This window comes from Prinia subflava, chromosome 18 (genome assembly GCF_021018805.1).
Source record: "Prinia subflava isolate CZ2003 ecotype Zambia chromosome 18, Cam_Psub_1.2, whole genome shotgun sequence".
Lineage (NCBI taxonomy): Eukaryota > Metazoa > Chordata > Aves > Passeriformes > Cisticolidae > Prinia > Prinia subflava.
The window spans coordinates 298,835-325,391 of NC_086264.1; the positions used below are offsets into that span (position 1 = coordinate 298,835).

Genomic DNA, 26,557 nt, shown 5'->3' on the forward strand with positions numbered 1-26,557 from the left:
GACTTGGCCATTTACATTTCCTTCCTCAAGTCCCACTTCTTTTGGAGATCAGGCAATAGCAGCTTCTCACCACATTCAGAGAATGCTTTTCAACAGAAATGTCTGTGTATATGCCTCAAAATGCAGCGTGTGAAGAGAGGGTGGAGTGCAGCTTTGAGTTGCATTGCATCTAGCCTTGTATTGACTCCTTCTCACTTAGACACTGTCCCCTTAGAGAGGCAGGAGCAAATCTCTAGTAATTACACAATTCAATGATATTATTTTTTCTACTATTCTACCACAGAGCTGAATTTGATCCACTCAAGGACAGTGCAGGTCTAATGACATGACATCTCTTGGCTTTACTGTTCCAAGCCAAAGCATCAAAGTGTGAATTGGCAATGCACTGAGTAACAGAGAGCCATATTTCTATACATCTCAGTGTTCACCAACGTGCAGACTTAAACTCTACAAGCACCGATATCGGAAGATATTATGGATCACTTTCCTGCTTTCCCCACGTTTTCCACACAATACATGAAAACGATCCTGCCAGTTGTACCTTACAGCCATAATCTGTGTCCCATCCTGCTTGCAAAACGAGGCCATTCATTTTGTGGTGACACATGCTGTACCTCAGAGCTGGTTTGTTTGTGCTGGCTGGCAGTGAAGGAGGCTGAATGACCCTGCAGAGAGTGTGGCAGGACATGCACTCTGAAAACCTCCTGTGTCTGACGTGTCAGTATTCCAGAAAACTCAGCCTATGTATTACCTGACATAGTGCTTTAGTTTTCAGGATTATTTAGTGTCTCCTGGCTACCTCCACAGCTAAGGAAATGCGGTATTTTCCATCCACATGTTATTTCTAAAAAATCTTTTTAAATAGAGCCCTGAATTTACTGTTTATCTTCTTGTTACTCCAGAATATGGCTTGTAGTTATATCTTACGAAAGGAATTTTTCTGGTTTTCACTTTTCCTGTATCCTAGGAAATTCAGAGAGAAATTTAGGAGGAAAAAAACCATACATACAGGAAAAAAAAAAAAAAAAGTGGACCCATGGACTAGACCTCATTGGAATAATTTCCCCAGGAAAGTGGTCGATTTCCCAACATTGGACACTTTTAAGGGTGCTGAACCATCCTGTCTAGGCTGTGCTTCTGGCAAGGAAGTTTGGATCAGATGGTCCTGGAGGTCCTTTCCAACATGGAGTTCTACGATTCTATGATTCAAATACCAAATCCACCTCCTACAGCTCCCAGCACAAGTTACTTATTTGACTTCTAAAGGCTAAATGAAGGCTCTGCTGAAACTAATGGCAACATTCTGAGACCTGGTTCCAAAATAGTCATAATAAAGCAAGGAGAGGTTTGAAATTTTACAGTCGATAAATTTTACAGTTTACTTCTACTTCAGACAACTGGACATTTGGTCTGTAGTATTTAATGACTTACCTTGAGGAGGTATTGTGTAAAACAACAATATTTAAAATCCTAAAGTAAAAAAAGTAGAGCATAGTCTTATTAAAAAAATAAATTGAGTGCTAAGCACATCATTATGAAAACAGAAGTCACTATCTATGTTTTGTATAGCTGTACCTACAGAAAAAATATGTTGCTCCTCATAATTCAATGGGCTTGATTTTAATTTTTTCCTGTTACTTGCCGTATCGTTATATCAGCCAAGATGGCTAAGTAAGAAAAGAGTCAGTTGGAACGTGTAATTCCACAGAGCCATTAGAGTATCAAGGAAATAGCAATGGGGAAATCACAGTGGTAAGGCAAGAGGGATGTGAGGAAATAAGAGAGTCAGAAGTGAAGGTGAGTAAGGGAGGATTTAGCCAACAATGACAATTAGAAGAAAGCATTTTGTTTTGCCAGTAGTTCCAGCAGTGGAACTTCCCTGCTTTGCCCCCTTGTGGTCTGCCACGCTTCCCCCCTGCATTGTGTGGGAATGAGGGCAGTCTAAGTGCCAGTGTCTGTCACAGGTCTGCACAATGCCAGTGCACTTCTAACTGCAGGAGACACAACTCAATAGTGCAAAGATAACTGAATATCACTGGTACAGAAACGCCTCAAAACTTTGCACAGGGTCCCCACCCTATTTATTTTAAAGCATACGTGTCTGCACTGTAAAATTCCAGTGACATTGTTGAAAGGAGGCACAAATACCAAGTACATCTTTGTGCATCACTTTGTAGCCATCAGTGTGAAATGGTTGCTCCAGCTCTGCATATACTTGTGAAAGCCAACTAGGAACTACTGGGATCTGTATTTTTTAAATGGTACCAATATGGGCCAACTAAGGCATGTATTCAAAAGGCACAATATCGTCTCACTAACAGGAGCAGATTCACTGGTTTCAATGAAATTGTTAACCTATACAGCCAAGAGACCATGGATTATAAACACTCATCAATATACTCACCTCCTTAACAGTTACACTTCTCAAATAATTGGAACTGCAAGTAAAACAAAAGATGATTTAAAATTAGTCCTCATGCTTTCACTACTAACTAATAAATCCCAGTCTGAGTCAAGTAAGTATAAACTGATTTTTTTAGCTTTTCCTTCAGTAAATATGGGAATATGTGTTCCTTTAAAAAAATAATAATATTCTTATCCAAAGCTATTACTAATGATAAGAGAATGAAGCCTTTACAATTTCTTTCTCAGAAAACAAATATATTTAAAATAGGTAAGATTACATTTGGGTAATGTTGACCAAGGATCATTGCATATATGTAGCTCAGCACTAAAGTAATTCCTGCATCCCTCTAAAGGTCTGCTGCAAAAAAGCCTTTACACACTCTGTGTGTGTGTGTTGCTGTTGGAGGTAGTGTTGCAAAGAGCAGAAATGCCTCATTCCACTGCTGCTAATGGGAAGGTGGAGCTTGGGTTAGGTGGAAGATGAAAACACAGACCAAGCCTGCCTGTCTCACTTTCCATGGTTTGGGATTTTCACTCCACTTACATTTCACAACAATGAAATGCAGAATTCAGAAACGGGTATTATTAAGAAATGTTTTCAGAAATTTGTCTCTGAGCAAAGAGAAGACAAATGCTACCATTCCAGACATAAATCATTGGAGGGAACTACCTGGATGTTTGAGAGAACTTATTTAAACACATTCATTTATAAAGCATTGTTTACCCCAGGGAACCTTCTACACATGAATGTCAAAGGAATTGTAAAAAGTCATATATCTCAGCTCTGTGAACCAGTTGTCTTCAGTGACAGGGGATGTTTTGTATAAATAAGGTTTAATCCTGCTCTGTGGCAGGCTTACCTAATGTTGACTCATCTGCAAGGGCCACCTTCTATATGAAAAGGAGTCCCAAATGTATGTTTTATGATGAAGAGAACATCAATTTTTTTTTCCACATTTTGTGTCCCTTAAAGGACTGACTTACTTACTGAATCCCACATAGACTCAGGGTAGTCAGGTTTGGAACTGAAGTTCCATTTTGTAACAAAACTCCATGAAGCTTGTTTGTTAACAAATGTGATTTTCTATACCATTTCTTCAAAATCTCCTCCTTGGCATATTCTTGGCTCTTTAAATATAGTTATTTATAGGCTGGCTACAGAGCCTCCCCTTTCACCCAGTTAACAGACTGCAACATATGGGATGCTGCCTTTACTTCCCACTGCGAGAATCAGGCGATAAAGCAGCACCTCTGCTGCACTTGCACAGGCAGGCTGGGGCTCTCCTGCTCTCACACCCCGGTCTCACTCCCCTCTCTGCCATGTGGGGCTGCTGCCACTCTTTCTGTGCAGGTTGCCCAGGGAAGCAGTATCTGACCAGGCTCAGACCCCGCGGCGCTGGGAGTGCACCAACAGGCCCGTCTGCTGTGCCCGCTGCACCTTCCTGGCTGTTGCTGGAATAGCAGCGACACCATGGACACGTCCTGTCTGCAGTGCTCCAGAGTGTTACTGCTGGTACTTCTGTAGGGCTTTACACATGCAACAGCAACGTCCCCAGTTTGAAACCTTTCATTTTTAACTGCAGGTACTTCATCAGCCTGTGGAACCCAGTGTTGAGCACATCTGCACCTATGTATTGACCCCCCTAGGAAATGAAGTTCCAGGAAAACATGTTCCTTATTCCCTTAAAATACCAACTCAGCTCCTTGTGCAAGAAGGTACTTAAACACTTCAAGGAACCCTTTCCTGTGATCTCATTGCTGTGCAGTGTGTTATGTGTTAATGGAAACCTCATCAATTACCGGCTGTTCAGCTACATCCTGTGCAATGCAGGGTCACCCTATGGAGCTTATATGGAATTACGGACAAAAGGCCTATTCTCTTCCACACAACCACAAGCCCAAATTAATTTTGAGTCAGACTTGGCAGCATTTCAAATCTCTGCTGCCTATGATAGTTAAAAAGAATGACACTAATGAATAAAATTATTTTATAAGAGCGCTGACTTACATCCCAAAAATGTTGACTCATTTCAGCACCCATTCCCTGGCTCATTTTGCACATGGAAGTCTCCTTTGTGTGAAGCCTTGCTTCCTCTCCTAGCCCTGCCTTCAGCCTGGTGTTTGATCTCACCCAGTGCCCGCTAGGTCACGTATACAAGTTTTTCCATTTATTCCAGCACTTGATCTATTTACCCCAGCGTAGTTAATAATATGAAAAAAAAAAAAGTACAAAATTATTAGCTAGACAGTAGGAAAATAATGTCATTGTCGTGCCTGGCTGCTTGACTCCATTTTCTCTGCTTTGTACTTCTTTCCTGGGGAGTTTCTCACATAGCTCGTTGCCTGAAGTCAGCCCTTGCTCTGAGCTGTGGCACCTGTGCTTGAGGCTAACCTGGCAGGAGGGGATGCAGGAGAGAATACCTGGGATAGGCCTTCAGTGGCAGTGAGACAGGGCTGAGTCAGGCCTTTACTTGTCACCAGTATTTTAACTGAATTCACCAACAGCTGGAAGTGCTCAGCTTTTCTAAAATCTCTGCTGACAGCACACTGCATGAGTGACTCGAAAATAAAGGTAAGCAGCTTTACTGAACACAGGAAGAGGCTAATCAGTGAATTTTCCCATTGATTCAAATGGCAGCAGAATTAGACTGATTTTAAATGCCGGGTATGAAATGTTTTGAAATGCAGGACTACTATTTTTGCACAGTTAACCCACACATCAGATATTTTCACCTATTCACATGAACCACTCACTGAAAATTAGTCCTCTAATAACCTGTATCCTCCCATGATGCAAAATCAGAGCCAGCCACAGGGAAGCACTATCAAGTGCTTTTGGAAAGCTATTAGGATGAAGGAAGCTCTTGAGTAAGTTTCCTTTAAAGCTTTGCATGTTATGAATAACCCACACTGCTCTGTATTATGTGAATATTTCCAAATTTCCATTTCTTGGGCAACCTAAGGAATCTATGCATATGGGGGGAGCAGGGGATGTTGAAGTGGTCAGATCCATTCATGAATTATTTATTATTCTTTGTTTTATCAACAGTTTGGTGTTGGGACTATCAAATATCAGTAGAGGAAAAAGCAGCCAACCCTGTGGAATTGTACAGAAACTCAAACCTGTTCTGGCAGATGATTTCTAGCTGCTGTCATGGAATTTGCCAGTGCACAGCACAGATTTCCCAGCTTTGGTCATGAGCGTTGGTCTATGGGACTGCTGTCAGAACAAGCTAAACACTAAGTATTAGAACCGTTTTGCAAAAGGGGGAATGGGCTTTACCTGGAGCCAGTTCACCCACTGTAATGTCTTAATGAACTATTTTCCCCACCAATCCCAAAAGATCAAAGCAAGCCTTTGCATTCCTATAAAAATACAGGCCTTGTTAAACACAGATTACTGTCTTTAAATCCCCCAGTGCTGCTGCAGGAGTTTAACTAGCACAGTTTCCAAAGATTTATGATTTTTCAGCAATTTTTGCCTTTTTTTCCTGAAAAGCTGGATGCTGTAATTTCAGAATCCAAGTTATATGTAACACCCAGATTGACTGAGGTTTCCAAATAACTACTTGCCTATTTTCCTGACTAAGAAAACATACTTTTTTCTTTCCTTTTCATTTGCAATTCAATTTTTGAATGAGTTTTCAACAGTTTTTTACAGCAGAGAGAACACTTTTGAAGGCAGCCAAATGCACTAAGAGCATTTCATATTTTGCATCTTTCTAAAGCTGTATCAGCGTAATAATCCTCTGCTTCTTGTTTCTAAATATGTGAAGGTAAAGTCCACCCTTAAAGCATAGTGCCGTTTTTTACTGTTATTTTGAGTGTGAGAGTCCATTTTAAGTCCAAAAGAATCGAGGTTCTCAAAACCACAGTCTGTAAGTGTAACTCTTGCTTTGTCTTTGCTCTTTCCAGTAACTTCTGAGTGATTATGACTACATGTGACAGAGGCAGAAGTCACAGAGATAATGAGCTTCCAACAAGTGTGATGAAAGCAGACAAGCAGATCAGTGATTCTCTGCATGGCACCTCGAAGTGCCAGAGCCGCAGGACGAGCCGTGCACGTGCTCACACTGTTCAGAGCACAGAAACCATATGGGGAGACACTCGGAAATGCTCAAGCCAAGACAGAAGCTGCAAGCCAAGTGCAAAGCATACAGCCTGCAAAAAACCCCCCATCAGCTCCAGGATTCCTTGGAAGAGTGCCCCTCCTCTTTACAGTGAGTTTACTATCAATGTCTTGAATGGATGCCAGACTGAGTCCCTAATTTGTAAATTGTAACAAAAGCATTATTTCCTGTGGCATTAACAGACCTCATATCATAGGAAAGCTCATTTATAGTTACTAAAACAAATGAAAGCTCCTTCTCCTTTTAAGATCGCATCAAAAAGAACAATCATGATAAAAATTCAAATGTTCAGGAGTCAGTCTGTACATGTGGATCCTTCCATTAAACCTGAACCCTGTCTTAGGAGTGAACATTATGATGCTGCTTTTTTTTCTTCTTGATGCCTTTTTGGAATTGTAGTTGCTTTCCAACCTTTCTCCCTGAGCAGGCTGCCTTCATTTCCCCACCTCCTGCTGAGTACCATTTTGCAAGCTCAAGCACAAATACCTCTGCCCAAACAGGTGAAGAAGGTTCACCGCACAGCCCACACACCTTGGGGAGGCGAATGCACTCAGAATGCACAAGTAAGTGCCAGGCTCAGAGCTTTGCCTGGAGCACTTTGCAAGGCTCATCATACTCATTTGTTCTCTTCCCCCTCTGCTGATCAGGAGAACCCTCTGTCTTCCAGGCTACAGAGGGTTGAAAAAAGAGCTTAGGTCAGGGAAAATGAAATATTGCTGTTACTTGCTGCCAAAAAGTGTTTACTAGGCAATGAAGGAAACCTTAACCAGCTAGGCTGAGCATGCTTTTAACTGGTCCTTCCCAAAGGATAAAAGCAAGTAACTTGTCATGACAGAAACAGCTTCAGACAATTTAAAAAGGGTCTTAATGAGTTACTTTTAGGCTAATGTCTTGTATATAGCCAAACACTTTGAAAACTAATTAAATTCTTGCTAGACCTGATTTTTTTTTAAATAATGCATATCCATATCCCCAGAAGAAATCTCAGCAAGAAAGAACAATCTGTGCGTTTCTGTCCACAAAGAAGTGCAACAGACTCTGTGACAGCATAGTTATCACGTTGCTGTAGAAACCCCAGCAGAGTATGCTTTAACCTTGTGAGTGATTAAAATACAAACTGTAATGCTGCAATAAAGAATTAACCACAGATGAGCAGAACTAAGATGAACACAGGCAATCCCAAACACTACAGTACCTGCTTTCCTTAGCACTGGAGCCCTTTTGCTCTCATAAACAAAAGTTTAAACTGGTAAAGTTGCACTTTCACACCTTTTGAATAGTTTGGAGGCTGCTGAACAAAGGGCACTGTTCACTGGATATATGTGGCATTTTGCATGGACATCAGAAAGCACCCTCTTTCTTTTAGACTTTTATTTCAACAAAAGATAGTGGAAATACTGACGTGCTCACTCAGGAACCAGGATAACACTTTCCAGACAAAAAAAAATGAGAGGAAAAAGGATCTTATGGAGAGGTGAGTCAACAGACAAATTGCCAAATAAAGAGTAGGTGCTCCATGAGGCAGAATTGGACCTCAAGAATGAACGGCATAGATCAAAACCAGCAGTAAAGTAAAACATAGTAACTAACCCAAAGTAACGACCGAACAATAGGAGACAAAGAAGCAGAAATAACTGACAGCCATCCCTGTGGTGGGACAAGGAAATCAGAGATGATCAGGTCATGCAGACCTCTGCAGCGCTCAGAAATAAGCAGATTACTATTCAGAGCACATGGGACTGGGATCATGCTAAACCCTCGAAGACATTTCACGGCATTTGTTTCCAGCCCCTCTGTTCCCCGCCGACAGTCTGGGGATCTCTCCATCCCTGTGCCGCCACAGACGTCCCTGAGGGCCCGTTTTGTCTCTCTCGCCCCGAAGCTGCGCGCCCCAGGCCAGGCTCTGTCCCGGCCCCTTCTGCTCTTTGTGCGGCTATCGGAGGTCGGGGGAGAGACGGGCACGGGGAGAGAGCAGACAAGGTGGCTGCTAGGGGAGCCTCAGTGCGAGAGTTGGGGTGAGCCTGCGGAGCTGAGGTGGCACCGCGGTCAGCGCAGAACCCGGAGGGCCGCCGGCGAGGCCGAGGGCTGGTTACGGAGGTGGCGGCCCCGAGGCTGGAGGGGAGCGGGAGGGAGCTCCGGGGCCGGGCTCGGGGGACGCATCCCCCTGTAAAGCCCGCCGGGGCTGCCCGAAGGGCCGCGCCCGCGGCCGGACGGGCGCTCCCCGCCGCGCTGGGCAGGCTGCGGCAGGCAGGGAACCGGCAGCGCCGGGGCTGCGCCCCTCCGCGCCCCGCTCGCCCTGCCCCCGCGGGCCGGCCGGGGGTGGGCGGCAGGGTGTGCGGCGAGGGGGATTAGCGGGACGCCGCGGCCCCGCCTTCCCTCCTCGCATCCCGGGCGCGATGAGAGCGGGAGATGGACCCGAGCCGGCGGGATTGGCACCATGACATTCGCCGGCTTCGTGGTGGCGCTGGTGATAGGGGCGATCCCCGGAGCCCGCGGGCCGGGCCAGGTCTCCGCCAGCCTCCCGGCCGCCCGCCCCCCGCAGCCCCCCGCCGGCTGCCCCGCCGGGGGCTTCCCCGCGGCCCAGCGCCCCTGGGCACCGGCGGCGCCCCCTCTGCCGCGCCGGGGGGCGGCGGGCCGGGCGCCGCGGGGCCGCCGCAGCTCCTGCGCCCTGCCCGGCGGCAGCGAGGGGCGGCCCGGCTGCGCCCCCGGGGCCGGCCGGAGCCCGGCGGAGCGCGGCCGCTCTGGCTGCGAGCGAGGTAAGCGGGGACGGGGCCAGCCCGGGGCGCGGGGTGGCGGCGGAGCGGAGCGGGGCTGCGGGACGCGGGGCCAGACCGACACCGAGGAGCCTTGGCCGGGCGGCTGCGTTCTCCCGTCCCGTACCGCGTCCCTGCCGCTGGAGGGGACGGGGCGACGGACACCGTCTGCCAAAGAGTCAGCCAAAGCTGTCCGCAGAGGGGATGAAACTGGTGCATCAGAGGGTGCAGCGGAAAGACGAAGGTCCCGCCTGGGTTTATTCCGCCGCTATTCTAACACTGGGTAGGTGAAGCGCCTTTCAAAGCTGTGCCGTAAGCGTTCAGTAGGCTCAGTTTGCCAAGGCTGGCGAGCATTCCTTTTTTGTAACCGGGTTCACTTATCCGGGAAGCACTTGGTGTACTGAAGTGGCAGAAAGAGAAATAGAAGGATGCCTGGCTCCAAAGACGAGCTGTTTACACAGCATGACTTTCTTTTCCCCCACATCTTAGGATAATGGGGTTCACAAGTTAGTGCTGCAACATCATCCATGAGCTGTGCCGAGAGACTTGTGCTCCCCTCACACTCCCAGCTGAACTCCCGCTGACTTCAGTGGAAGTTTTCAGTCTGGAAGGACTGAACAGCAGTTTCAGCATCCAGCTCTTGATCAGCTTTAACATTTCATCAGTGTTGGCATTAAATATATTGCTGTACAGTCTGGTTTTGAATGCCTTCACATTTTCTCCGGCATTGCTCTGGTATTGTCTCCTACCTAAATAAGAATTGTGTCATATCTATAGCTATGCTAAACATGTTCAAGTGTAATTGTTGAAATGAAAATTAAAATTCCCTGCTTCATTGTCCTTCCTTTTACATCTTTTGTAATAGCACAAAGTCAGCAGGGAAGTTGATCATTAATATTAGTATTTTGTTTGTTGTGAAAGCTGACTTTGGGTTGTGAGGGTTTTTTAAACTAATTTACTTTCAGATGACATGTTGGCATAAAATACCACATGAAGAGGGTATGGAGGCACCAAGGTCTCTATTAATCATTTACACATTAAAAAAATGCAGCTTCCAAAGCCGTGTTCCTAGCCAAATGTGCTCCTTCAAAAAAGATAGAATGATGTTATGCAGTACAGATGTTTCCCTGGAAAGAATACCAGGCTGATGGCATGGAGGAGAAAACAGGTACCTAGACATAGATGAAAAAAATCCCAGAAGACTTCATGCCCTTTAACTGTCTCACTTTCAGAAAGGGTACCACTCTAATTTAGCCCAGTATATTAATAGGTTTTTTTAGAATTCTTCAGTCTGGCTCCCAAAATACTTTATGAGGACTTGGTCTAATGTAATAGTGAAGAACACAGCAGTTTATTGCTAAGAACTCAATCTTGCACTTAGTAAAGTAAGTTTCAGAATCCCCTGTAGGTTCAGCATGAAGCAGATTTAAGCAAAAAAACACCAAAAATACCTCATGATTTGGGTTTAGCTGTGTTTCTGCAGTCTTTTCAGAATGCTGCTTTGTTCCTTCAGGAAAAGGAAATCCAGGTCAGTCCCTGCTAAGAGGGAAGACACAGCTACTGAACAGTAGCCAATACTTTGTAATGGACAGATCATCTGTTCCCATTGGACTCAGTGGTAAACTCCAGTGGCATCACCAGAGCCAATGTCTGTCCAAAGCCTCCATGGGGGCAATATGAAAGAATTAGAGTTTGTGACATGGCTTAAGGTGGAACATGGACACAAAACAAGCCCAGAAATAGAAGGCTATTGTAGCATTTCCCCTGAAGTACATGTTCCTCTCTCACAAGATGCAAAAAGGTGCCAGCGAGGCAATGCCGTGATGCGGTTGCAGTCAGAGGGACAGACTGCTCAGAGAGAAACTCACTGCACCTCCTGCTTTAGTACCTGGGCTAAGGAAGCCCATACTCAGTGTTAGGCACCACAACTGAATACAATACCACAGTCAAAGGCTTACCTGTAAATCTCTAGTTTTTCTAGCTTAAATATTATGACTTATCTGCAAAGTTAATTAGCTAAACTCTGTGCATGTGCATATATTGAACTGTTTTATATTTAAACACTATGATTTTTTTTAAAAAAAGCACTTTTCCAATCATACTGTACAGTACCAGTCTAAAATCAGTTTTACAGTTTAAAATAATAGGTTTTGATGTTTCATTTCCTTCCTTCAAAAAATATCTGGGTAACGTTACCTATTTGTGCCTTGAAAGTGAGTAAACCAAATACAAATATGTATAAATTATCATGATTAACCAAGGACATCACAGAGGACAAGAAATGAATATGCGGGTCCTCTCTACACAGAGCCAGCATAAGCCCACCAGAATTTAGTGTTTTAGTTGCTGCTAATAACAGCTTACCCATGGTGTAGTCAGGCTCCAAGAATGAGGCCTAGCTCAGTACCTGGGAGCAGCTGCTGCCACACAATGTTTGTGTGGCACACAATTTTGTGTTGTTCGTGCTACATCATTACACATCTAATTGAAAGCACTGTGAATCAAGTGGGTTAATTATTTTCTTTTCTATTACAAAGAGGGACCGATACAAAAGAGGGTAAGTGTCTTTGTCAGAGGTCAGTGGCAGAACTGGAAATAAAGGACACATCCCCAGGAAGGCCTAACTTTAGAAGCTTTCCATTCAAATTGCTTGTATCAAAAGGGGATTCCACTAATGTCAGTGGATGCTTCACTAAACTTTTGTGAGAGAAGAATCAAGCCTCAGGCTCACAGACTATTCTCAAACACTGGACTATTCTCCCTACCTGTGATACTATAGTCCAAGCAGTTGATGGAATGATTTTTGGGATTGTGGTTTTTTAATAGCTTATGATTAGAACTGAAACATGAATGTCAATATTTTCCTTCTAAGAAGCAGCTCTGACCAGAGCTGCACAGTGTGAGACCCTCATTTTCTCCAGCTCTGCCACATAAGACAATGGCAGTCCTTCAGAGCCCATTACATTGCTCAGTTTCAGTTTAGTTTCTCAGAGCCTTAAACCACTGATTTCTGACATGATGGATCTCAGTGCTGCAGAGGAACCAATGCAGCACATTACACACTCAGTGTATACAATATTTATGAAAGTTCTAATATAAGGATCCCTGACTATGCAATACTGCTACTGAGCCTCAAGATAAAAAGTAGTTCTGCTGGAGGCACCCTTTCTTCAAGGTTAAAACGCCTGGGGAAAATAATTGTGATTTTAGACTAAGAGCAGTGCTCAGGAAAGTGACAGACAACAGCATTCATTGATCACAGTGAGCACCATGCATAATTTTGCTGAAGTCAACAGGATTCATTTCTTTGATTTTCGTCAGGCCTGATCCTGGAAGGAAAGTTTGCATTGATTTGAACCAATGTCAGGTTTCACCTGTGCTACATGTGAAAGGTACTTTTTACAAGTACCTCATACAAACCAGTGAATTAGTTTCACGCTGAAACTGGGATAGACCCTTCTATATCTATTAGGGATCATCCCCATGTACTCTAAATACTACAAATTACAGTGTAATCCCAGCGCACGTATCAATGGGAAACTCTCACCCTTGATGTCAGTCTGGACTGACCTCACTGACTCCCAGACAACAGAGATGAATTGTCAGTGCAGGACCTTTCTGCAGCTCTATCCAACATTGGAACACCTTGGACATTAGGGCAGAAGTAAAACTATTTGTTGTTTTTACAGATTTCCGAAATTGAAAAGACGTCTTTTGCTTTGCTTTAAATCTGCCATTTCAGAGCGCCCTGCACCAGGGTGAAAGGCACAGGCAATCTCTACTTCTGATTCCTATTTTCCCAGCCTACATTTACGGCCAAATTGCAAACCTTTGGACAGGTGTTTACCGAGAACTATGGCACACCTTTAGCCAACACCATAAACGCCACTGCTGCAGCACTAACAAATACAGCAGAAGTGGAAGGGGTTCCCGTTCTATTTGCAATTCAGCCACACAGTGACAATGCTCGTTCCCAGTGAAATGTAAAAACTAGAATTGGGTTTGAAGTTACCCAGCATCTCCACACATGAGAACATATACGAAAAGAGGCCAAGCACAACAGTGCAATTCCTTTGAAGCTCTTCTGCTTCTTGGAGTTAATTAAAAGTTGGCTGGGTGGTTTTCCTCTCCCTGTTTTCCTGAGTGTCTCATCTTCAGCCTATATGGCAGGTGTTCTGGAGCAAGTCTCAGCAGTGCCCACTGGATACCCTTACTTCCTTGCATTTGCAAGTATAACTTAATCTCCTTTCAACAGTGATAGCAGATAGGAAAGACTCTGACTTGGGCAGATACCAGGACAACTAAAATTACCAGACTGTGTGTAAACAACAGGAACTGACCGTCAGTAACCTCAGCTAGAATACAGTTACAGTAAATGCATATGTACTTTCTGAGTGTTTATAAATGAAGGCATCTCTGTCAAGACAGCAGATTGTATCTTTTAATAAAGGGCTGAATTAAGTCTGTCCTAGGACCACCGTATGTGCCTAGAGCTGTCTCATGGGGCTGCTTTGTGTCCTACCTATTGTGGGGTCAGGTCACCTCTCCTCATCCTCCCTCTCCCTGACCAGTGCTGAGGAGGGCAGAGCCATGGGCAGGATCCTGGTGCTGCTGTTTGCTGTTGTTGAGCTTTGTGTTGAGGCGAGGGTAGGTTTGATAAGCACTTTAAGCAGAGGTCTGACACCATATCAAACTGGTGGAGAGCAGAAAAGAGTAGACACTGCTGCATTAGCTCTACTCCCAAGAGGTTTCGTTTTCTGCAGCAACTAAAAGAGCTGAGAAACTACAGCTTAAAAATTTGAGATGCTACTGTGCCTCTGACTCCAGAAACCTGGATCCTCCAGTGCATGCACTTAAGCCAGACACATTTTCTCAGGGGGATGCAGACGCTCTTCTGCAGAGGGATTTGTGCTCCAGGAGCAGCGCAGAGGAAGCCCCTGAGACACGTGCTGGGCTGCTTGAGGTGTTACACTGCAACAGCAGTACACTTAACCAGGCAAAATTGCTGATTTTACAATGCAAACACTGACTGTCTTGCAATTAAAATATTAACACATAAACTGGTTAAATTACCAGCACATAGCTGGTAATACAGCATAAACACACTCAATGGCAGATCATCCTGTTATCCTGCAATTCCCTAAGACCAATTTACACAGGAAACACAGAGCTGTGTTTCATCACGAAGAATGAGTTTTATATACTGGAAAGGAAAACTAAGCTACTGTAATCAAAGTCGTGATGTTGAGGTTCTGTTTTATGAGATATCCCTACTGTAATTACTGTCTCTCTTGATCTGGTAATATAACTACCAGGTGTCTGAATACCGCAACATTTTGAGTAAACAACAGAAATAATTTTCTCATTAGTGCCCTTTGATTTGGTTGCTACATAATTATGAGTTGGTCATATGACAGAGGTTGATACATACTTCAAAGTGCATATACCATATATTCGGTTATTACCTCTATAAAATTGCAGGTTTAACATTACCTACACGTAAAAATAGGCTTTCTTTTTATTTCTTTCTAGATTAACTTATCAGGTGAAAATCAAGAATATTTAAAATTGGTTACAAAATTACCTTTAACAATCCTCGTGTGTTTTGCTGTGTGTACATGACTAAGTTCTTCCACCACTATCACTGGGAAATCTGTAAATACAGAAAGGGGAGTGAGCCAAATTCTGCCATGGAGACCTTAGAAGAGAATTTTATTCTTCAAGTATGCCCTTATTCAAATATTTGAATAGAAACATTGTGTAATGTGTACTCAGGAAGCACTGTATTGATTTCAGTAGGTGTCATGCAGTACTGTAAGCAATCATGCACTAAAATAAACTTATTTTTGGAGATGACATCTTCAAACTTGCTTTCTGGTATGTCAGGAATCACTTTGCTATGAGTGCAGTTGACGTTTCAAGTGAAAATAATAGTCTATACAGAGGTCTGGTGAAGAGCAGAAATAAACAGAATTCCAGGCTCTGTCTGTCCATGACACATACAGAAAACCACAAAGAGAAAAATCGTAAAGACAGATAAATGATGTGCAACATGTCTACAATATAGTTATATTTGGCTCGGTAATAATCTTCTCTCAGGAATGACAGCTCACTCTGTAACATGAATTGAATAAATGTTGTTTGTAATTTACTGCACAGTAAGTTACTGCTGAGAAAGTAAATAGGAGGCAAAGAGGAACTTGCCAAGCAAAACATGAGGTTAATTAATTCCTCGAGTTATTTGGCAGTTGTTTGGCTTTGTGGTTTTATAAAATACACTGAACTAAACCCAGGACAGAAGCTGAGAAGAAAAAGTGGATTTACCTATTATTATTATTACTATTATTATTATTATTATTACCAAGATGAACACGGACACAAAGAAATGCAGGCACAAATGCTGACTATCTTCATCCCATTGGTAAACCCCTGCAAACTGGATGATGGTGTAGCTTCTAAGCAGATCACAGAACAGAGGCGTATGGATTAACTGGGATTTCAGGCAATATGAATTCATACAGCTGGGCTATGTTTGATTATTTAACAGAAATGTTTCTTGCTGAATTACTGCTCCATCGTGATTCTTTTCTGTTTCTGCACAGTTATTCCTGTGGCCAGTTTTTTCCCACCTCTGCCAGTGGCACTTGGCTACCTTCAACAGTAGATGCATCTGGCATCTCAAGTAAAACTACTGTAATACAAAAATGCAAAATCTGCTAATTTTCTTGGATTTCTGTGCTCTGTAGCGCTCAAGAAGCACTTCCCCCCCACTTCTTTTTGACAATTCCTTACGGTTTTTAGCTTGCTTTGTCTGAGAATTTGGTAAAGGCCTCTCACAAATTAACAGAACTACATGCAGAGTTTTTCTGTTTGAGAGAAGTATGACCAAGTGCATTCTTCAGCTAAAATAAACTACTGTCATCTATGACATGCATAATGTAACATGGGTCAGAGCAAAAGCTATGCAGGCCATGTGGTGATTTTCTGATTCCCTTAAGGTCAATGGAATTTTGTGAAAGATAAAAGTAGAGCATATTTTATACAAATATATATATATACACACACACACAAATATATATTTTATTTATATATATATATACACACACACATATATATGTTTTGCTCATTTGGGTAGAGGAAATCACATTTCAGTAATTATGTGCCTATAAATACTTTGGTAGATCTTTAAGTTGTAGCATCAGAAGGATCAGAAATATGATGCAATTTCAGTATGAAGAGCAAAATGCTTTCCTTATGTCAAAAAAGGGTTCTCTCAATTCGTGTATCACTGTATGAGGATGTTAGGTGTGTCAGAATGTTTCTTGGAAACAGCTCAATATCCATGAAACAAGAACTCAGGGGAAATGAGGTTCAGGGTCTTTTGTGTGGGATGCATTAACCAAGCAATAGAGTATCTTGGAGGTGTAATTGTTTTGTTTTTAATTTTTGGTGACTAGGGTCAGTGAGACTCCGGGGAGGCAAGAATGAGTTTGAAGGTACAGTGGAGGTTTATTGGAATGGAATCTGGGGAACAATCTGTGGGAGCCATTGGGACAATAATGATGCGACGGTTGTATGTCGGCAGCTTGCACTTGGGTAAGTTTCAGTTTGAATAAAAATCAACTCATTTTCATGGTATTTTGTATAAAGGACAATCTACCTTGTAATTCCTGAGGGCTTTTTGTGTTTTATGATTGCTTTTTCTGTTTGAACGTGTTTGAATGCTGAGTTTTCTTCCCAGAATACTCTGCTTACTTCAGCCACATTACACTTCAAAGAGGAAATCAGTATTTCCTCAGAAAGCTGAAGATAGGATCTGGACAGGAGCAGACCATGGCAAATGCTTTGCTTTCAAAGTGAAATGTGTGAACAGGTTAGCAAGCTGTGGGCAAACACAAACTGCTCTTCTGGACATCTGGGAGATGTCCCCAAGGACAGAACTACGTGGTCCGATCCTGGTCTCACATATCTAAGTGTCAATTAAGAGCTGCAGGAGGTAATTGAATCTATAACAAAGTAAATGTAGCCAGGATTAGACTCTACACAGGCTCCTAATGACAGGGAAATTCCTAATTCTCAGGGGCAAGGGTTAACCTAGCAATCACCCATTGTAGTATGGCAAATGACACCTGGAACTCATCCTACGTCTTTGGCAAATGGCAACATTTTAGAGCTGTAGCCATACTGGACAAGCTGGAAGTCCCTGCACTGTCCTTGCTGCCCTGCACTTCTCACTGCTGCCAGAATGGAGTTCATCAACAGCACACTTTAGCATAATTTGGCTGCCTTTATTGCCTTTCTAACATTTCTTTCACTCACATACCAAAGCAGTGGTTTTGCTTGCTACAAGCAGTAAGAGGCTTTTATAGCAGACTTGCACTGTGACATTCCTAATGATTATTCCACTTTTTAAGACTGCTAGCCAGAACTAAATCTAAGCTGGTTTATAATGTTCAGTACTAATCTGGACACACCATGCCAACTTATAAAAATATGAGGATTAGATGAGATAAAAGTTCAGCCATCTGGAGGCTGTGATTTTGCTTATGACTTCAGCTGTCTACGTGCAGTGGCTCCTTCCCTCATTTTCACCCAAGTCCTATCTGCTTTCCATACCCTGAACATTTCAGCTGAATGAGGCAGCCGTTAGCAAAAGTAGTTCAGCGATACGGGTGAATGGTTTCGTCCTTTCAACAGAAATGGCTCGAAGCTGAACCCAGGCCAAAAAAGCCCCAAGCAAACAGTAGCTGAAAGTTTGAGCTATCTTGAATGTTGGCAGAAATTTGGATCTCCGTACCACCAGGTGAACTCACGAGGTCTTACTGGTGCTTTTCAGGTGTTCCATCTCTCTGCTCCTTTGATATCACTGTATTTGGGCTTTGTTTTAAATGTGTTGTGCTTCCCAAGGAAGAGAAGGTGCCTCTATAGGTGTTGCTGTAGATGCAGCATGAGAAGGAAAGAGAGCTGTTTATAATATGTTCTGGATGGATGGGAATGGCTGAATAGAAAAAATTGATGGGGGCCTGATCTAATGGAGTGTGAGGTGGTTGCACTGCCCCATCATCGCAGCCACAATACACGGCATTTATGGGCAGAGCATGGTACGTCTTCATGGAGCAGTGGGCAGAATAAGGGAGGAAGGCCTGGTGGTATGGCCCCTCCTGGAATTGTAACTGCAGTGGGCTGGCACCGTCGATTCACCTATGAACTGTGGACTCTGCATTGATTTTTGTAGTTAAGGGCTGGGAGAGCACGAACGTGGCTGGCTCTGCAGCAATGGGATGCTTTAGTCATTGTACTAAAACATCCCACAACAAAATGGTGAGAACTGGGTCACATCTGTTACTTTTCTTTGTGCGGAAGACAATGCCGAACTGTATAAAAATGTGATGAATTTACACTACTGAAGAAAGCCTTTCTTTTCTACTCCAAGATTTGTATATGAGAAAATGTTCCCACTTCCTCCCACTCTGATGCCCTATCCTGATTATTTTTACAGGGAAAAAGGTACAGCAAAACAAATACCCTTTTCTGGATTAGGCCTTATTCCTGTTTTCTGGAGTGAAGTGCGTTGTCGTGGCGATGAAGAAAATATACTGTTATGTGAAAAAGACACCTGGCAAGATGGGACATGTCCTCAAAAAATGGCAGCTGCTGTCACATGTAGCTCCTCCCTGGGTAAAAAAAATATATAGTTTTCTCAAGTCCTTATTTTATTTAAGTAGAAGTTTTAATAATTACTCATTATTATGTCAGAAAAAATGTTAAGATTCCTTGGAACAGATTATACAGATTGAATCACTGCATCATTAACTGCTTCAAGTACCTCAAATACCTAGCTTAACAACTCTTTACTTTTCCATAATCAACAACAAATTGTTTTGGATGTAGGTTGTAAGAAAGAGCAAAGCAGCAGGAAGTAAGAAAGAGCACAGCTGGCTGTAAAATGAGAATTGTTTCCCCACTTTTTTTTTAGTGTCAGAATTATATCATTAGGAGAGCAAGTATCGTTAATGTTTTTAAGATCTTTGATATTCTTTTAATCAACCTGCTAACTAAATGAGCAGGCATGCATCAGATTGAAGGTAGTGCTGCCTCCAGAAGGGCTGGGCCGGCGGTGCTGGGCAGTGCCAATCTCTTCAGCTGAAACCAAAACGTGTGGCTGCAGCCACTTCTGTGCTGCCTTTCTTCTCCTACTTATGTTTATATCCAAACAAGGTGGGTGCATTTGTGTCCTAAAGCATTATTAATAATGAGCAGTATTTCGATAAATGGCTCTTGAAAGAACATTTTGGTCTTAGAAAACTATTGAGTAGAGGAAAGGGAGAATCTTTTCAAGCTAGGAGACAAAGAATGAAAGCAAGAGAGTTTTGCCTAAAGAAACTGAAAACTATAAACGTTCTCGCATTTTGCAGTTTCTATTGAAACCAGCCTTTTAAAATACCTACACACACACATCCCCCCATATTTCCTATCAAGTGACACACTAATATGCAATTGGAAAAATGTCCTCACTATTGTTGTTTTGGGGTTTTTTATAACCAAGAGTTAGATTAAATAGCAGCATTAACTGGTTGGAAAGTTACACAAAAAATACTCAAATTTAAATCATTTGTATGTTAGATGTGGTGAAACTTTAAAATAACCTTGTTCACATTACAGCAATTTATGGGGTTTTAAACTGTTTCCGCTATTATAGATTTACTCAGCAGTGATGCTTTCAAGACAGTTTCTTGGTACGCCAGAAGAGAGCTACTGATTTGAAAAGACTGGAAGCAAGAAGAGAACAATACTTGCAAAATTCAAGTGAGACTCCATAAAGAGATTTCACTGCTCTGACTGGATTTTCTAATGGAATGAGAAAACCCAAGGAGGAATTTCTATTTCTGTGTCCATGACATAATTTTTGCCTCTTACTTCAGGTTTTACCTGATGTTGCTCTTACTTGTAGAAAGGTAGCTCCACTGACTGATGCAGTATTTGGCCTTGCAGCACTAAGTGTCTGTGAAAGCTCTGACACTTAGGTAATCCAAGATCAATATGGTTACTTGTATGTGTAAGATTTTTCAGCTAGTGGAGTGGAGCATAAGGGAACTCAGGTTACTTTCAGGTTCTGCATCTAAGTAGAAAAAAGAAAATGTGTTTCTTGAGTGATGTCAGAGGAACCATGAAGCCACCTTCCTCTTTGTTTCCTATCAGAATGATATTTTAGGATGTGAATGATGTTTCTGTACCCTGTGTTTGTTCGCAGGCCCTGTCTTCACTCCGATCCGGCTGGCTGGTGGGAGCAGTGCCCACGAAGGAAGAGTGGAAGTCTACCACGGTGGCCAGTGGGGCACGGTCTGTGATGACCAGTGGGATGACGCAGATGCTGAAGTTGTCTGTCGGCAGCTTGGCCTTGGGTCTGTTTTTCTACGTGTTTGTTATTCCAGCAGCAAAGCAGGGGAGTTCTCAGACCCACAGCTGAAGCTAGAGGCATAATTGTCAAAAAAATGCTTCTTTAAAATCATACTGATGCTTTGGAGCAGTAACTAAGTTTATTTCTAGAAGATTCAGGTACAATAACATTACTTTCAATTCCCTGGAACCAGTTTTCAGTGTCATATGGTAGGGCCAATTTCATCTCTTTGGCCAGACAGATAAAGAACTTCTCAGAATGAATGTTGACTTTGTAGTGAAAACTCACTACAGTTCCTGTAAAGTTTCAATCAAAACCTGCAGGTGAAGAAAGGAAATTTTTTGACTGTTCAAATCCGTACGATCCATTTTATGGCCGAGTCTGACAGCCTCCTGGCTTTGGCATAAGAACTCTGCTTTGTCAGGAAGGATATGTTTTTTGGGATGCCTGTGAGAATCTCTCTAGATTTGTTTAAATCATGAGTCTCTGAAGATTGTCAGTTTGCATATACTGAGCCAGAGATCTCTTTGAAGGTTTGACAGTTAAGCTTCTCAGTGATTCTGTCTGAACTAAGCATGGTCCAAAATATAGCTACAGCAGCAGAACAGGATTTTCTTGCTTCACTTTCTTAACAGCCGGGGGGATTTTGGTACCCCACAGAAGATAAGTATTGGTATTTGCAGAAAAATGCAGAGGTGGGAGACTAAGAGGAAAACTGCTGGACCAGAGAGGAAGGAGATGAGGGCAACCGGGACAGAAGGCCAGTGGGGTAGAAGAGGGAAAGAACTAGGAGCAAGAAGCAGAGAAGATGTTCCCGGGCATGCTGGGTGGTGTCCCATGCAGGAGAAGGGGATTATGTCTGAGACAGAGGGGATGAGAACTAGGCTGATAAATGCAGAGGAGGCTGGAACACAACTCGCCTGTTCAAACCTGCTGGGGCTATGATGAATTGAAAGAAGTGGTACTGAAGGCAGAAAGTTCTGTGGCATTATTGGGTGGTCCCCAGAGTGTACTTGTTTTGTAGCTGAGGCCTTGGGCTGCCTGTACCAGCCAGATTAGCTCAGAAGGATGAGAACTGTTGACTAGTTAAAAATATTGTAGAACTCTGGCTGAGCCAACAGGCACCAACACGCCTCTCTCAAAAAAGACATCAGACTTTTTTCCCCCCCTCTTATTTTATGTTGTATTTCTATATTCCTGCATATTTTCAATTGGGAATACCTAGTGGAAAGTCTATCTTCTTGCAGGCTTCTCCTGCTTTTGAATTGGGCAGCTGTTAATAGGTTTGGGGAGTTACTAAGCTCTGCTTTGCATTTCTGTATACTAATGACAAGTGTAATGCTCTTAGGCTGCCTCCTCACTGATGACACTAAAACTTTTATTACTTCTATTTAATAATCACAAACTGTAGTTCTGTGATGCTTCTAATTGGATTCATTTTTCTGAGTAAATAAATTGTATTAAGATGGTGCTAAACCTGCTATGTCTTTTTGAAATATGTCTAGAGATTTACAGAATTTCTCAAGTAAGCAAGATGTTACAACAAACATGCTAATTAATAAGAAGTGAAATCTTACCAAGTGGCAGTAGGCCAGTTCTGAAGTACTAAAAATAATCTAAATTTGCATATTGTTAAACCATCTGGAAACATGCCAGAAACTGTAAAAGTAAAGCTTCTCAGTACTTCCCACACCCCTTCAACTTTTCTGTAGCACTCCTATAAAACTCCAGAATATGAATCTACCATTAATTGGTGAAAAATAATTATAACTTCTTTTATTCTTTGATTTCCTAAATAATTTTTACTTGACACAAATCCCCCAGGTTATACTGATGGGATGTGTTGTCTCTGCCTCACTCCAGAGACTCTTACTGAAATACGGTATAAATTGTAAAAGCATTCAGAACAGTCCATCATTATCTCTTTGATTTCACCCAGCTGCTTAGTGAATAAGGATTTTTTTCCTTAATATTTTCTATACATTTCTACCAGCATTTTTATCAGATACACTGGAAAAAGAAGATGCTTTTTTAGTTAATTTAAACTAATGCTTTGGATAGGTAAATCATTACAGTCCAAAATCTAGACATTTCAATCTTGCCATTTCAAACTAGAGTGAATATAGGAACAGAGAAAACACTGAGTGGAAAGAAACCAAACCACGGCAAACATTCATATATGAAATGGTATTTTAAATAGAATTGGGAAAATCGTGATAGATGATAAAGGGTTAAACACTGCATAATTTCTGTAATTCTAAAATGATGGAGTGTTTTCAATCAACATAGTGTTTTGTGCTCAAAATCCTTTCTGCTGACAGAGAACATATCCCATACAAGGCTAGTCATTGGTCTGCCTCCTGGTCTTATTTCTATTGCTGACGGGTGATACTTGACCAAGTCACTTAAGATCTCTTTGCTGTGGTCTTCATGTGACTAAATGGGGAACAATCACATTTATTTATCTCATCTAGGTATTTGATTAAAGTGCTTTGAGGACAACAGGTGAAAGGTACTTTAGAAATATATACTGAATTATTTTTACTATATTTAGGTATTAAATGAGTATTAAATTTAGAATCCTCACACCCAAGCTGTACATCTGTAATCTCTCCTAGGAAAGTTAAAAGTCAAAGGCACAGGAAAGGATAATCTCCAGCTTGTTTCCTCCTTGCATTTCCACAGGGGTGTTGCCAAGGCGTGGAGCCAGGCTTACTTTGGAGAAGGCTCTGGCCCCGTGCTGCTGGATGAAGTGCGGTGCACGGGAAATGAACTCTCGATCGAGCAGTGCCCGAAAAGCTCCTGGCGAGAACACAACTGTGGCCACAGAGAAGATGCTGGCGTTTCCTGCACCCCTCTCACAGGTACTTGAGTCGTCAGTCACCACAGGCAGGTTCTCAGCCCTGGAAGGAGAGCTCTGCGGGCGGCTGCAGTGCAGGCCGTGTTGCTGGCTGTGCTCTGGAACAGCTCCGCAGGAACGCTGACCTGTGTGTGCTCTCCCTGTTCCCGCACAGACGGCGCGCTGCGGCTCGCGGGCGGCAGGGGCAGCCACGAGGGCCGCCTGGAGGTCTATCACAGCGGGCAGTGGGGCACGGTCTGCGACGACGGCTGGAGCGAGCTCAACACGCAGGTGGTTTGCTGGCAGCTGGGATTCAAGTAAGAGCACTGACATTGGGTATCTGTGACTTGACCGCGATGACAAACATGAATCCCACATGGACCCCATTTTAAGAGTCTGCTTCTTAATATTAGCCGAGTGCTTCAAAGAAACTACCAATTGTTAAAATCCATTAAAGACTGCTTCCCTCAGTCTCACAGAGGTACATAGGCCTTAGTTCAGGTAGAAAAACCTTCAACAAATTTCATTTAGCAGCCTTCACTCACTGAGTTCCTTCCAATTCTCCTTTTCTGCTGAGATCCATGCAGGTGGTATAGAGAAGAATTGATTTTAATTTCTATTTTGTCTATAAAAGTTTGATTCTTCTAAATCTTTACTTGTACAGTCATTATTAATGAAAGACATTTTCAAGGTGTAAGTCCTTCTGCACTACCTCAGAAAATCCCACAGCCTGGCCCTGGAACAGTTATGTATTGAAAAGCGTTTTAGAATAAATCCCATTTGTATCACGCATTCACTCTTCCCTACCTTTCCTACTGACCTGTGGCTACACAGATACACTCTCAGTAGATGACAGTTGTCTTGCCTTCAAACTGTAACATCTAACATTTAAAAAAGGATTTTGTCTCAGACTGTGACATTTAAATGTATATAGAATACTAAGAACATGCTTCAAAAGCCTCAGAGTCATTAAGCCAGCCATATGCTTTGTTGAAGAGCAGCCTTAATCAAAGGTATTACATTCTTAAGTTTGTACTAATGTAACAGTAATTCCTTAAAAAAATACATTAGTGAAGAGGCAGCATATGGTGCTGTCAATGAATTTAATGCTAACTGAACCTGCTAACAGGGAATACTTGAGAAATCTTTACTTGCTCAGGAATGTCACTGTCCTTTCTCGTGCTTAAGCATCGTGTCCTGTGACCACTGTGACCAACACGTAGCTCTGTGTTGTGCAGGTCCGGGAAAAGCGCAGGTATGGAAAAAGAGAGCTACTCCGAAGGAAGGCCTGGGCCCATCTGGCTGGATGATGTGATCTGCTCCGGGAAGGAGACAAACCTCCTGCAGTGCTCCCGCAGGGACTGGGGGAAGCACGACTGCAACCACCAGGAGGATGTCAGACTCATCTGCTACCCAGAAAACGACAGCCACAGGCGCTCACTTGGTAAGGAAGCTCTGTGCTGAAGTCACAGTATGAGTATTGCTGTCGATACACATCCAATCAAAGTACAGGATACTTAAAGATTGTCAAAATCCTAGTATTTGTGGGATGGGTGCAAGGAAAGAACAGGAAGGGAAAATACTTTGTTTTTCTCCTGAAGATCACAGGAAGTAATCAAGTTTTGTTTAGAATGTAAGCATTCAGAACATTAAAGCTCAACCCAGATTTGCAAGGTAACAAAGTCACATTCCAGAGATGCCTATCTCTCAGTCTCCACCAGATTTTGGACCTATTCAGCACTTCCTGATGATGTACATAATTTTACTTGGCGCATCTCAGCCTCCAAGTACTGCTTGGCATCAAATGCTGGAGACATACCCAAGTATGAGGAATACAAATCAATAGTACACCCTGCTACGGCTCTGAATTCAGACAATGCAAACCAAGGGAAATGGAGAAGATGGGAAGTTCAGAGATGGCAAGCAGGAAGAGTGAGAAGCATGAAACTATTTCTGTGTAACTACTGCTGATCATTTGTATGTGTCTGGGTGAACGGGCCCCACTTGCTGACCAGGACAGAATGATACTACACACCCACATAAAAGAGTCAGTTCCAGCATCAAAAGCCTACAAACTTGTATGAAAATAAAGAGAATAAAAAGACTGATAAGAAAAATATCAATTACACAGTGAAATTGTAGGCCCAAATATAAACAAATAAATTCCAAAGATTCTTAAACCCACATGTAGATAATTAAACAATAATCTGGCTATGAGATATGCACAGTAGAAACTACAGGGGAACAATGGGTTGCACAGCAATTCTGAAAAAGTTCCATTTTTTTAATTTGCTACACAAAGCGTGTAGCTTGTCTGTATGTAGCCTTTTAGAAAATTGCTGCCAATGCCATTTAGCTTACCCGAGAATATTTCAATTTAATTTGAAATTGGTATTATATGCCTGTTTCCTGGAAATCACAGACTAAAGGTTTATCCCACAAACTACAACATAGATTTACTGCACAACGTTGCTACTTGTTATAACAACATTCAGCACTTCCACATGTACTTTTTGAGTCTCTCCCTCTTTATGGGCTTATTCTATATAGCCCTCTCACCATCCAATGAATGTTTTATGTTGCACTACATATATCAAATCCTATTTGTTAGAAAGAATTTTCTCAAACCAAAAGTAACAGGAATTCAAACCATGACTGCTGTCTTTACAGATGCAAACCATCTGTGTCGCTTTGCTCAAATCCCTAAAAATATCTCTGCTGAAGGAGTTTGGTTCAGTTAAATACATCCATATGGTAACATTCTCACAGTCTCACTACCAGAATGCTATATTAATTTTGTGCTCATATATATATATATATGTTTGCTAAACCACAAGAAGACGAGACAACAAAAATTATCATTAGTATTCCATGCCTCTATCTAGTTAATATAATTCTCACTAATTAGTAAGTTATATTCTTCCAGAACACATCACTTCAACAAGAAAATAAGACAGTTTATCTGACATTTCTTAGAAGATTTCTGATTGGAAAGTGGACAAAGTGGTTGTTACCATTTATGTCCCAGCAT

The 26,557-nt window shown here is 42.4% G+C and overlaps 1 protein-coding gene across 1 annotated transcript in view; it reads left to right on the forward strand.

Moving 5' to 3' along the window:
• The first annotated feature begins 8,490 nt into the window (after positions 1-8,490).
• The window catches only part of PRSS12 (serine protease 12), a 33,319-nt gene continuing 15,252 nt past the window's right edge, over positions 8,491-26,557 (forward strand). The window contains exons 1-7 of the mRNA XM_063415394.1: positions 8,491-9,292; positions 16,747-16,885; positions 18,789-18,967; positions 20,541-20,691; positions 23,373-23,551; positions 23,702-23,843; positions 24,765-24,970. Of these exons, the coding sequence (XP_063271464.1) occupies positions 8,974-9,292; positions 16,747-16,885; positions 18,789-18,967; positions 20,541-20,691; positions 23,373-23,551; positions 23,702-23,843; positions 24,765-24,970 (1,315 nt within the window). The 5' untranslated portion in view covers positions 8,491-8,973. The remainder of the gene's footprint in view (positions 9,293-16,746; positions 16,886-18,788; positions 18,968-20,540; positions 20,692-23,372; positions 23,552-23,701; positions 23,844-24,764; positions 24,971-26,557) is intronic.